Below are 13,836 nucleotides of genomic sequence, written 5' to 3'. Positions count from 1 at the left end.
CCCGGCCCAGCTAATTTATTTTTATTTTTTGTTTTTTGTAGAAATGGGGTCTGGCCATGTTGCCCAGACTGACAGCTTCTAACAGAAGCAAACATGTGCTCCCCTTGTAACCAGTACGTTCACTTGCAGATATTTATCCCAGTTTGTATCCACCAAAAAAACGTGTACCAGAATAGTCACTACAGCCAGAAAAGAAATGGGGGGGGGGGGGGAGGAAAGGACGGAGGGAGGGAAGGAGGCAGGCAAGCAGGTAGGAAGGAAGCAAGCTAGGTGTCCATCAACTGGGTAAACTTTTAAAAAATACGGTATCTTTGCCCAGTGGAGTACTACTCAGCAATAAAAACGAAGGAACTGATATGAACTACTTATATTCCCAACAGGATGGATCTTCTAATTTGTTATGTTGAAGGAGAATATTCTGTATTACTTCAAGTTTATGAAGTCCAAGAACAGGCAAAATGAACCTACAGTGACAGAAAGCAAAATACACTGTAGTGGTTGCCTGAGGCTGGATAGGAATGCCCACCACGGAACTTTCTGGGGTCATGGGCACGTTCTATTTGTTGATCTCGGCGACGGTTACACAGGTGTACACATATATAAAAATCAGTGGAGCTGAACACGTAAAGTCTGGGCATCACACTGTATGTAAGTTAAACTTCAGTAAAGTGCTCTCAGCACACATCCGCAGCCGCACCCACACAAAATCCCAGGAGGCTCAGTACCAGCTGTGGTCCGGGCCTTGCCCACTTCGGAGAGGCCACGACCCAAGGCATCCGGTTTCCTCTCGCTCCATTCCAACTTCCGCGCATCTACGAGGGCCGGGACTGCCGCTACCTTTCTGGAAGGCGCCGGCCGGCCAGTCCCCGGCTGGATCCCGCCAGAGGCGGCTCCGCGTCTCCAGCAGCGGGGCAGGGACCCGGGTGCACCGCCCTCGCCAGCGCCCGCCCCAGCCCCCGCCCCCGCCCGCCCCCGCCCGCCCCCGGCCCGCCCCCGGCCCGCCCTCCGTATCTGGCCCCTGGGCAGCTGCCCCGGGAGGCGGCCGGCGAGCTGGGGCCGCGCAATGTCGCACGGAGCCGGGCTCGTCCGCACCACGTGCAGCAGCGGCAGCGCGCTCGGACCCGGGGCCGGCGCGGCCCAGCCCAGCGCGAGCCCCTTGGAGGGGCTGCTGGACCCCAGCTACCCCCGCACCCACGCGGCCCTGCTGAAAGTGGCGCAGATGGTAAGTGAGCGCGGGGCGCGAGGCCGAGGTCCTACAGGGCGTCCCGGGAAAGCAGGGGTCCGGGAGCGGACGCGCCGGGCGGCTGGACCCGGCCGGAGCCCAGGGAGCATCGCGCAGCGGGCGGGGGACCGCGTCGCTAAAGTTCGCGGCAGGCTTCCTCCGGGAAAGTTGCTGCCGCAGCCCCCGCTCAGGAGCTCAGTCCCCCGCGCTGGAGCTCAGTCCCCAGAGCCGCCCCGGCCGTTGCTCCCGCGGACCCAGGTCGCCAGGGTCGCAAGTTTCTCCGGCTACCCCCCTGCGGAGCCTGACCCGCCTACTGACTGAAACCACGGGCAAAGTTCCTTTTCGTCTTTCTTCCTCTTCTCTGGGCCGCGCCGCTTCGAACCCGAGTCGGGGGTGGAAGAGTCGCCCAGGCGGCGGCGCTGAGGCAGCGAAACCCGACCTCCTCCCGGTCCACGGCCTCCTCTTTCCTCCGAACCCAGCGCGGCAGGGCTTCCCTGCTCTGTGTGCAGTTTCGCTCGAAGGAGGAGGTCAGAGGGTCTCGCGTTCCATAGTGGGGAAAAAGAACTGGGACCGTTGAGACGGCCGTCCTGGTCCCCTGCGCCCTCAAGTTCCGAGGGAGGGCCCGGGTCTCGGGGGCTCTGGAGGGCAGGTGGTCAGTTGGGAAAGGCCTGTTCTCAGGGGCTAGTACTCATGTGAGGGAGCTAGACTGTTGAATGGGAGTCACCCGTGGAGCCAGGCAGGATGAGTGTCTGGGCTTGGATTGTGACCAACTCAGCACAAGGGCCTTCTGCCAGGGCAGACGTTGCCTGGCCAATTCTGTTGTTCCCCACTCTTTTCTTTTCTCCCCTCACGTTTTTTTCTTCTTTAAAAGTTTGTAATCTGAAACACCTTTTCCGTTTGTATGATGTGTTTTGAAACTGGGTTGGGCTGTTTGTGACTCTCCACCATTGTAATGTTTGCACCAAGAATGGTGGGGAGGGGAGCGGTAAGTTTCAAAAAGAGGTGTGGGGAAAGGAGTGTGGGGCTAGGACAAGGTCACAGACCCAGAAGCTGGGGCCTGCTAAGGTGGACTGGCCCTAGGGGGTTGGGCACAGGACGTCTGTGCATCTATAGCACTGCCATTCCAGACACTGAGTGTGCATAAGGTGGCCATCATGTCTTGCTTGGGCCAGACCTAAAGAGAAGGGGCGCTGAGTTCCTGCCTCCCTAAGAACAGTGTCTAGATAGACCAAAAGTTAGGAATAGAGGCATTTCAGCAACGTACAAAAAAACTGGTGCTGAGCATTGTTGGGTTTGAGCAGGGCATTTTTTGGCCCAGGCTAAGAGATTTGATGAGCCAAGTAGAAGAGACCAGCCCATCTCACCATCCTTAAAAGATGGGTTGGGGTGAGACATATCCTACCTGAGCATTGGAAGGGATGAGTTTGGTAGACAGAGAATGGGATCAGAAGCCTCCATCTTGGCCCATGAGTTTGCTAGACAAAGATATTGTGGGATGAAAAGTCTCCTTGTTGATCTATGAGTTTGGTACACAAACATAATGGAGATGAAACCTGGGCAACATAGCGAGACCCCATCTCTACAAAAAAAATTTTAAAACCTGGTGTGGTTGGCATGGGCCTCTAGTCCCAGTTACTTGGGAGGCTGAGGTGAGAGGATTGATTGAGCGGAGAAGGTCAGTGAACTGTGCCACTGCACTAGTCTGCATGACAGAAGGAGGCCTGTCTCAAAAAAAAAAAAAAAAAAAAAAAAAGGTACAAAGAAAAGGTAATGGAGATGAGAAGCCTTCATGTGGTCCATGATTTTGATGAATAAAGATACTGGGAGATGAGAAATCTCCATCTCATTTTAAGCTCCTCAGCTAGCCTCTGGCCTGTGGTCCTTGGGCCAATTTGCAAGTGGCAAGAGTGGGGCCTGTTGTTCCAAAAAAGAGAACAAAGACTTGAAGAATTTCTTCATCTGGCTGCTTATTCTCTATGTGCTCCTCTTAAAACCATGCTGAAGAGTCTTACACCTGCCCTGGAAGATTCCCCATCACTGCTGCAGGCTTGTTTGATCAGACCCTCTGGGAGCAAAGTTGCCCTTGCAGGATGGCCATATTAGTCCTAGTTAGGGCTATCTACTTGGGCCTCTTATCTAACTCCTCCCTATTTTCCCACTTCTCCTCTTTTCTAAGACTCTGCTTGGGCATTTGAGGTTCATTTATCTTCTTTGCTGGAAAATGCTTGTTTAGCCAAGTTTTAACATTGGGGAAGTGCAGAAGCAGCTAAATTAATGCCACCCATTGGGCTCTCTTTCTATGGATCTCTCATTTTGACCATCGATTTCTCAGTTGCATACTGAACAGGTTGACCCTTTTGTCCTCAGCTTCTCATGAAATGTTTTCATCATGATCTGATCAATAAATCTGCCAACACATTGTCTTAAGAAATCATTGCAAAGGCTGTTCCACTGGAGAATGACTTCCCTTGTCTTGGCCTCTTCTGGGTCCCCCATTACTAGAAAATGAGTTTCTAAGTGAATGTGTGTACTTGACATGTCATTTATACATGTGTAATTTTTATAATCCTCTGGCCGTGATAATTCAGTTTCTTTGGTCTTCCTTTTTAGAGTAGAGACACAGTCACAGGTTTTGACTTTTGACTTTAAAGCACTCTTTTTTTTCTTTCTTTCTTGAGAGGGAGTCTTGCTCTGTCACCAGGCTGGAGTGCAGTGGCGTGATCTCGGCTCACTGCAACCTCCGCCTCCCGAGTTCAATCAAATCTCCTGTCTCAGCCTCACGAGTAGCTGGGACTACAGGCACGTGCCACCACACCCAGCTAATTTTTGTATTTTTAGTAGAGATGGGGTTTCACCATGTTGGCCAGGATGGTCTCGATCTCTTGACCTCATGATCCTCCCCCGCCTCTGCCTCCCAAAACGCTGGGATTACAGGTGTGAGCTGCTGCGCCCGGCTAAATGACTCTTTTTTTTTTTTTTTTTTTTTGAGAGAGAGAGAGGGTCTTGCTCTGTCACCCAGGCTGGAGGGCAGTGGGTGTTATCATGGCTCACTGCAGCCTTGACCTCCTGGGCTCGGCAATTGTCCCACCTCAGCCTCCCGAGTAGCTGGGACTATAGGCACCCACCACGATGCCCAGCTAAATTTTGTATTTTTTGATACAGGCGACGTTTTGCTATGTTGCCCAGACTGGTCTGGAACTTGGGGGTTCAAGGGATCTGTCCACCTCAGCCTCCCCAAATGCTGGGATTACCGGCGTGAGCCACTGCGCCTGCATGAGACTCTTTTTTTTAATAGCTATTTTTTTTAGCCCTATTATTGTTCTTGATAATGTTCTAGTAATTACATACTATATACCATGTGTGTATAATCTCGTTAAATGTTTCTAAGAATCCAGTGAAGTAACATGTTTGATAGGTAAGGAAACGGGCTAAAGAGTTAAAGAGACACTAAAGTCACACAGCTCTTAGCAGTAATGGTGGAATCGATCCAGGCCTAATGGCCTGATCTCCAAAACTCATAACTCTGGCAGAATTGTTGCTTGTTCATAGTTCTAGGGATATAAAAGCCACAGTGAGATAACACTTCACGCCTACGGAGATGACAACAATAGAAAATAACAAGTGATGAAGATGTGGAGGATGTGAAGAAGTTGGAACTCTGATACAGTGCTGATGAGAATGCAAAATGGTACAGCCACTTTGGGAAACTGCAGTTTCTCAAAAGTTACCATGTGACTCAGCAATCCTACTCCCAGCTCTACCCAAGAAAAATGAAAACAGATGTCCACATGAAGACTTACACGTTCATATGTGTTCATAATAGCATTATTCATAATAATCAGAAAATGAAAACAACACAGTTGCCCATCAAATGATCAACGTATAAACAGCAACTAAAACTAAGTGGTACATTCATACAATTGAATATTATTCAGTCATAAAAAGGGAGAATGAAGTACTGATGCATGTAACCATATAGATAATCATGAAAACACTATGCTGTGAAAAAAAGCCAACCACAAAAGACCACATGTTATATGATTCCATTTATATGAAATGTCCAGAATAGGCAAATGCATAGACACAAAAAATAGATTAGTGGTTGCCTAGGTCAGGGAGCAGGGGTTGAAAGGAAATGGGACGTGACTGCTATAATGGGTATGGGGTTTCTTTTGGGGGTGATGAAAATGTTCAAAAAATTGGTGATGGTGCCGGGTGCAGTGGGTCACGCCTGTAATCCCAGCACTTTGGGAGGCCGAGGTGGGTGGATCACCTGAGGTCAGGAGTTCGAGACCAGCCTGGCCAATGTGGTGAAGCCCTGTCTCTACTAAAAAATACAAAAATTATCTGGATGTGGTGGCAGGCACCTGTAATCCCAGCTACTGGGGAAGCTGAGGCAGGAGAATTGCTTGAATCCGGGAGGCAGAGGTTGCAGTGAGCTGAGATTGCGTGACTGTACTCTAACCTGGGTGACACAGCGAGACTCCGTCTCAAAAACAACAACAAAAAAAATTGGTGTTGGTGATAGTTGCACAACTCTGTGAATATATTAAAAACCACTGAGATTTACACTTTAAATAAGTAACTGGATGGTATGTAATTATGTAAATAGACCTGTGGATGAGTGTGAGGGGGCAAGGTGCTCTGCATGCAGCCACTGGGTGTGGGGAGGCCACAGCTACACTTCAGGAAATCCCTGTGGTGTTCCCACCACATCCACTCCTAGAAGAAGGAGTGTCCCCTGCAGGAGTCACAAAAGCTGGGCTGAAGGGCATCCCCTGAGTGCCTGAAGGGTCTGAGCTGAAAGGGATGCCCTGGGGTCTGAAGGGGTCTAGATATCCTTGCTGTGGAATTAAGGAGACCCCAGGATGGGGCTTGTGGCCCTACCAACACTTCCTATCTATTTGTTCATTCAGCAGACATTTATAACTGCCACATTCATCTCCATTTGTGCAGAAGCAGATGACTGTGACAAAGTTCTTGCCCTCAAGTAATCTGTGGTTCAGCTTGTCATGGGAAGAGGGTCTTGTCCCAGACCCCAAGAGCTGGTTCTTGGATCTTGTGCAGAAAAAACTTCAGGGCAAGTTGTAGAGTGTAGTGAAGTCAAGGCAGTTTACTAGACACTACTCAATTACAGAGTAGAGAGTCTTCAGAAAGCAAGAGGAGGAACGCACCCATTGCAAATACAATGCTTGCTTATATAGGTTATTAAAAATAGTGTACTTTATTACAAAAGCTTGTGGTCAGCTTGTGACAAGCTATTAATATTGTTACTTTCCTATGTGATTATTGATTTTAGCAAGAACTTACGAGTGTACCATTATTTTAAAAGCAGAACCTATTCTTAAACTAAGAATACTTTTTCTTCTTGAAGAACTGGGACATTTCCATAAGTTCTAGGTCTTTATTTAGTTAGTTAATATTATTAACTCGGGCCGGGTGTGGTGGCTCACACCTGTAATCCCAGCACTTTGGGAGGCCGAGGTGGGCGGATCACGAGGTCAGGAGATCGAGACCATCCTGGCTAACATGGTGAAACCCCGTCTCTACTAAAAATACAAAATATTAGCCAGGCGTGGTGGCACATGCCTGTACTCCCAGCTACTCGGGAGGCTGAGGCGGGGGAATTGCTTGAACTGGGGAGGCAGAGGTTGTGGTGAGCCGAGATAGTGGCATTGCACTCCAGCCTGGCAACAAAGTGAGACTTGTCTCAAAAAAAAAAAAAAAAATTATTAACTCATTCCCTCAACCATAAACATCTTGTGACCAAGAGTGCCCAACCCCCTGGGAATGTAACCCAGCAGATTTGGCTTTCTCTCGGCCTTTATTCAAGATGGAGTCACTCTGGTTAGGATGCCTCTGACAAGCTGAGGGGATGAACAAGTACCAAAATTGGCTGCTCAGGAAGGTAAAAGTTCTGATAGTTGCCCACCTTATGGAAGAGGATCAGAGGGCAAAGGTGATATTTAAATTGCATCTTGACAGATGAGTCTAAGTTTTCAGGTTGGGAGTGGCTCATTTACCCCTTTAGTGCCTTTATTCAGTATATGTTTAAGTTAGAGATAAGTGATATGTTAGGGTTGGGAAGGAAAAAGATGTAGCAAGAAATGAGCCAGAATTGGGGTAATTATCTTAATCTTCTCACCCCAGACATTTAGAAATGGGTGCCATCTTATTCACTGAGCATCTGCTATGCTGTTAATCTTACGCTATGTGAAATACAGCTATTAACAAGATAGACTCTTTCTGCCTGTGCAGAAAAACAGACTGTGACATTTACATAACCGTAACATGGACAGAGAATCAGAATGTATTTCACAAGCGGCAATGATGGAAATCTAAATGTCTTCTGGGAGGTTCATTTATTTATTTGGCAAATATTTGTTGATCACCTACTGTGATCAGCTAACTAGTAGGTGATCACGACTGTGTGCTAGGGAACTGTGGAAAGAAGACAGATGAGCCCCTGCCTCTTTATACTCAAATAGAGAAAATAAACATTAATCAAAATGGTTATGAATATGTAATTACAAACCGGTTCAAAATTATGAAGGAGAAGTACTCAGTGGTATAGAGCATATGCTAGGAGGTATGACCTTTTGGGGATTAGGAAGGGCGTTTCTGAGGAAGGGACATCTGATGTGAGCATGAGGAAATTGCATCACAAGCAGAAGAAAGAGCATTGGCCGGCGCAGCGGCTCATGCCTGTAATCCCAGCACTTTGGGAGGCCGAGGCGGGTGGATGGCTTGAGCCCAGGAGTTTGAGACCATCCTGGGCAATAAGGTGAAACCCGGTCTCTACAAAAAAATACAAAAATTAGATGGGTGTGGTAGCACGTGCCTGTAGTCCCAGCTACTCGGGAGGTTGAGATGGGAGGATCGCTTGGAGGTGTAGGCTGCAGTGAGTGGTGATCGCCACGGCACTCCATACAGCCTAGGTGACAGAACAAGACCCTGTCCTCCCATCCCCCCAAAAAAGAAAAGAAAGAGCACAGACCCTGGCTCTTAGTGGAGGGAGGAGTATCTCTAGGGCTGGAGGGGAGAGAACAGGGTAGGAGTATTGGGGATGAGACTGGAGGTATGCAGGGACCAGACCCCAGGGTCTGCCAAATCTTGGTGAATATATAGTCCTTAGTCTAAGAAAAATCAGCAAAGCATCATATCAACTCACCATTCATGAGGTGACTCTTAACTAGGGGCTGTACCGCCCCCTAGGGGTTATTTTGGAATTTTAAGGAACCTTTTTTTTTTTTTTTGGTTGTCACAGGGATTAGGGTTATATTACATATACATCTTATTCATTTCAGAATAGTAATGCAAACTGGAATTTTGACAGTGCAATTTTAACAGTGCAAAATACTTTATATCCTAAAAGGATGTTTTGTCTGAAATAAGATTGAAGGAGCCTTCCCAGACTGGGTGCTAGGGGGCGTACACTAAGGCTTCTTGGCAGGAGAGTGGGTCCTAGAGACCCTCTAAGAGGCCTGGGCAACTCCAGGCTTCACTTTGAGAATTCACAGCTTAGGTGCCAAGTGGAATTCAGCTGTGAGGGATGTCAGCCTCTGGTCTAGCTGTGAATAGACCTGTTAGCACAGAATAGCCCAGCATCATCCAGAAGGGCCCACCCCTTTATGTTCTGCTTTAGACCTGTATGGCGGGGGGTGAGGAGGGGTCTAGTTTGGTTCCCAAGTGCAGTCTGCACACCCATGTCCTACTTCCTGGAAGTTGGAGAGTAAAAAGCAGCAAAGAACCTCACTGCCAAGATTCTTTGACCTCAGCCCATTCCTGACAAGAAACTACTGTCAGTGACCAAACAAATGCAAAAATAAAATATAATAAAATAAGTTATTGGCTTTATTCCTAACAAAAGTAATACTTGTTCATTGTGGAAACTTTGGGGAGCACAAGAAGAAAACAGACTCACCCACTCCCTCTTTCCCAAGATTAAAAAGTAAAACTATTTTATAGTAGATACACATAATTTTGGTGGTGGTTTGTTTTTCTTTTTTAATTGAGACAGAGTCTTACTCTGTTGCCCAGGTTGGAGTGCAGTGGTGCGGTTTCAGCTCACTGCAACCTCTGCCTCCCAGGATCAAGTGATTTTCCTGCCTTAGCCTCCCAAGTAGCTGGGATTACAGGCATGTGACACTACACCCGACTAATTTTTGTATTTTTAGTAGAGATGGGGTTTCTCCATGTTGGTCAGGCTGGTCTCAAACCCCTGACCTCAGGTGATCCACCCGCCTTGGCTTCCGAAAGTGCTAGGATTACAGGCGTGAGCCACCTTGCCCGGCTGCTGGTGTTTTTCTTTAAACAAAACTAGGATGATTCTATACATATTTTCTAAATGCTTTTCTTTTTTTTCTTCTTTTTTTTTTTTTTTTTTTTTTGAGGTGGAGTCTCACTCTGTTGCCCAGGCTGGAGTGCAGTGGCACGGGCTCACTGCAACCTCCACCTCCCAGGTTCAAGCGATTCTCCTGCCTCAGCCTCCCAAGTAGCTGGGACTACAGATACGCGCCACCATGCCCAGCTAATTATTGTATTTTTAGTAGAGATGGGGTTTCACCGTGTTAGCCAGGATGGTCTCAGTCTCCTGACTTCGTGATCCACATGCCTCGGCCTCCCAAAGTGCTGGGATTACAGGTGTGACCCACCATGCCTGGCTGTAAATGCTTTTCTTGCAGTTTGTTTAGTATGTGGTGCATTTTGTTCGTCTGTAGTTTGGTTTCTAACAGTGCTGTCATAGCCAGTCATGGAGGTACCGTGGTTGTGTGTACCATGGTACACTGTGGCTCAGGGAGCTTCCAGTTCTACCTGCATACAAAGGAGGCTGTGATGAACCTCCATGTAGAGAATCCTGGTGTACAGATCTGTAAATAATTCTTCAAGATAAATGGCACTGACCTTTTGCAGAGAGAGAAATGAAGTGCCTCTTGCCCTTCTCAGGTGGCTGGCATAAAACAATTCTCTAGACTTTTTAACATCTAGAAATTAATGAGTGCCCCTTTATCATCCAAGAGTTTCAAGGAGCCAAGTGTGATAGTAATAGTATTTAAGCTGTAATCGTATTTTTGGTGTCTGATGATTTAGAATGACAGATCTAGATGACAGACAGACTAGAAAATTCAAAAATGCTTTTAAATGCTCTTGTATTTAAGTAATGGCCACAGTATCTGCATATATTTGAAGAATGGAAGTTCCACTCTTGTGGAAGACCTTATCTATTCAGGCTGCAGAGCTTAAGGCTTTTGTAATCACCGGCAAGAATTCCCATCCAGGACACCTCAAATAACCACTTAACAGCCCGACTGGGAATCACTGGCCAGACTGAGGCGATAGGGATGGAAACAGCAGCCCAAAGTCCTCCAGGCTGCAGGCAGCCAGGGCGTAATGGGGTAGAGGAGGGGTTCGGGGTCGGTGTGCGCCCCATAGGTTTTCTGGCACTGCAGGGGCCCTAGAGACCCCCGCCCCCGCCAGCACGCCAGGGCCCTGGAATCCTAGGGGATTCCCTGTGTGGGCCGGTGTATTTATTTAAATTCCCGTTGCAGCGAAGGCCGCCCTTCTGCCTTCCTGCCAGCCCTGGCGCTTCCTGTGCAGCGCCACTGGACAGCCATCTGTTTCCTCCCCTCTGCCATCTGCCTCGCGCCCGGCCCAGCGTGCGGCCCTGGAAGCCTGGCTCGGCCGCCGCCCGCGCACGCTGGCCTTCTTTGTTACTACTTTGGCTCAGTGGTTTCTTGGGCTCGCTGCTCATTCCCTGGCAGGGCTCGCGGCGTCCGCGGCGACTCCTGGGATCGGCAAGGGCTTGGCTTCGAGCCCAGCGCCGGCAGCAGCCCGGGGGCTGCGGAGGGGAAAGGGGGCTGGGACGCGGTCACTGCTCCAGTCACTCCGCGCTCCTGGGCGGAAATCGCGAGCAGAGCCCGTCTCAGCCTCCTGCAGAAAACGCGCCTCACCTGGCTTGTGTTTAAATCAGCAAGGGCAGTGACGCGCCTCTTCCTTTTCCTGGGGCAGTCACTCTCCTCCCTCTGCTGAGCCCGCTCTCTTTAGTTTACTTTAAGCAAAGGTTTTGTTTGTTTATTTGTTTGTTTGGTTTTGGTTTTTTTGAGACGGAGTCTAAAAAGTCTTAAGTCTGTGGCCCAGACTGGAGTGCAGTGGTGCAATCTTGGCTCACTGCAGCCTCCTCCTCCCGGGTTAAAAAGATTCTCCTACCTCAGCCTCCCAGGTAGCTGGGGCTACAGGCGCGCGCCACCATGCCCAGCTAACTTTTGTATTTTTAGTAGAGACGAGGTTTCTCCATGTTGGCCAAGGTGATCTCGAACTCCTGACCTCAAGTGATCCACCCGCCTTGGCCTCCCAAAGTGCTGGGATTATAGGCACGAGCCACCGCGCCCAGCCAGTTTACTTTAGATGGTTAGAAAGACCGATTGATAACCAGAGAGGCGGTAACCCGCAGTTTCCACTTACTACTCCCAAAGCGTTGCCCTGAAGCTTCAGAAAAAAAGCTGTGTCATGCTCATTTATTTTATTTTATTCTATTTTGTTTATTTTATTTTATTTTTTAAGACAGTCTCGCTTTGTCGCCCAGGCTGGAGTGCAGTGGCACGATCTCGGCTCACTGTAACCTTCGCCTCCTGGGTTCAAGCAATTAATTCTTCTGCCTCAGCCTCCCAAGTAGCTGGGATTACAGGCTTCCGCCACTGCGCCAGGCTAACTTTTGTATTTTTACTAGAGACAGGTTTCACCATGTGGCCAGGCTGGTATCGAACTCCTGACCTTGTGTTCCGCCCACCTTGGCCTCCCAAAGTGTTGGGATTACAGGCGTGAGCCACTACGCCCAGCCACTCATTTTTTTAAAGAGAAAAATGAAGATCCTTCTGAAATAAATGGGAAGGGGAAAAGGAGAAGTTAATTAAATGCTTTTGGGTACAGAGTGAAGTGGAGCCTTCTGGAAAGCAGAGAGAATTACTGTATCGTGACTTCTGAATACTTTCAGTCTCTTTTTCCTCTTCAGATTTCCTTGTTCCCTGAGAAGCCAGCGTCAGCTCTCAACATTGTTTGTGAAAAAATCTACTCTTTAAACGTTTCCTCTTAAGTTATGAGAGTGGTACTTAACTAAATAATAGCACTTTGACCTCCTTAGGTGACAGCCACTTGGCTAGGTGGTTTTTGTTTTGTTTTGTTTTGCTTTTTGTTGTTCTTGTTTGTTTTTGAGACAGGGTCTCACTTTGCCACCCAGGCTGGAGTGCAGTGGTGCTATCTCTGCTCACTGCAGCCTTGACTTCCTGGGCTCAAGCGATCTTCCCGGCTCAGCCTCCCAAGTATTAACAAGTGGGGCTACAGGTGCAGGCCACCATGCCTGTCTAATTTTTTGTAGAGACACGGTTTTGCCGTGTTGCTAAGGCTAGTCTTGAACTCCTAGGCTCAAGCAATCAGCTCACCTTGGCCTCCCAAAGTGCTGGGATTACAAGCATGAGCCATGGTGCTGGCCGGGCTAGGTGTTTTTTATATGTGTTACCTTGTTTAATCCTCACAACAATATTATGAGGTGGGTCGTATCATTATCCCCAACTCACCGAGGAAACTGAGGCACAGAGTCATAAATACCGAAGGTGGATTTGGGGCCAGGTGGTCCAAGTCCACCACTTGAGCTCTTAAAAGGGCAATTTGGGGTCTTTTTTTCATGATCATTATGTTGTGTATATTTTCCTGTGTCATTAAACACTGTTTGAAAATGGTGTTGTGATCACTGCATTCAGTCCATTATTTGGTCGTACTATATAATTTGTTCATTTGGCTCTTCCTTGATGGGCAGGCTGTGGCAGATCTAGAAGGAGGTGCTATGGGACATAACAGCAGGTGCTAGTGATGACTTCATCCTTTGCCAGAGATGAATTCAGCTGGAGTGGGGAAAACTCCTCACTGGAGTATTGAACGGACTAAGTATATGCCATGTTTTAGGAAGCATTTTCACATTACCCAACATAATTATTATCTTCATTTTTAAGTTCTAAGTTCCTCCAGGAAGGACTGGGAAGAGAGAGGGGATCTAAAGTTTCAATTCCTGCTCTATTATGTCTGCTGATTTTACATGCAATTTCCCTTTGTTTAACCTTTTCTTTCCTTCTTTTTTTTTGGAGACAGAGTCTCACTCTGTTGCCTAGACTGGAGTACAGTGGCTCGACCTCGGCCCACTGCAACCTCCACCTCCCAGGTTCAAGCAATTATCTTGCTTCAGCCTCCTGAGTAGCTGGGATTACAGTTGCACGCCACCATGCCCTGCTAATTTTTGTAATTTTGTAGATACAGGGTTTCACCATGTTGGCCAGGCTGGGCTCGAACTCCTGACCTCAAGTAATCCCCCCTCCTTGGCCTCCCAAAGTGCTGGGATTACAGGTGTGAGCCACCGCGCCCGGCCTGTTTAACTCTTCTAATGACTCTGTGGAGTATTCAGTTTTTCCTCCTTTTGGTTGAACATAAGCTGAGAGGTTAAAAGTTAAATACATAGCTGTCCAAAGTTGAATACATCTGTTAAGTGTGGAGCCAGCATTTGAACCCAGGTCCAGCAAGTCTTCTTTTTCCACCGTGGTGTGCTGTCTCTCCATGTATGGAAAGCAGTC

General features: G+C 48.2%; 1 protein-coding gene across 5 annotated transcripts in view; it reads left to right on the top strand.

Moving 5' to 3' along the window:
• Positions 1 to 989: 989 nt before the first annotated feature.
• Positions 990 to 13,836, top strand: part of CMTM7 (CKLF like MARVEL transmembrane domain containing 7) — a 62,801-nt gene continuing 49,954 nt past the window's right edge. For 2 of the 5 annotated variants that reach the window (XM_002813964.5, XM_024244332.3), the window contains exon 1: positions 995 to 1,222. In XM_002813964.5, the coding sequence (XP_002814010.1) occupies positions 1,064 to 1,222 (159 nt within the window). In that variant the 5' untranslated portion in view covers positions 995 to 1,063. Of the gene's footprint in view, positions 1,223 to 13,836 lie in introns of all 5 variants that reach the window. The other 3 variants (XM_002813963.5, XM_054552437.2, XM_009239243.4) reach the window with 3 other exon arrangements.

Source organism: Pongo abelii, chromosome 2, assembly GCF_028885655.2.
Source record: "Pongo abelii isolate AG06213 chromosome 2, NHGRI_mPonAbe1-v2.0_pri, whole genome shotgun sequence".
NCBI classification, from domain to species: Eukaryota; Metazoa; Chordata; class Mammalia; order Primates; family Hominidae; genus Pongo; species Pongo abelii.
Note: the sequence above shows the minus strand (reverse complement) of the source record. Positions and strands in the feature narration are given on the sequence as shown.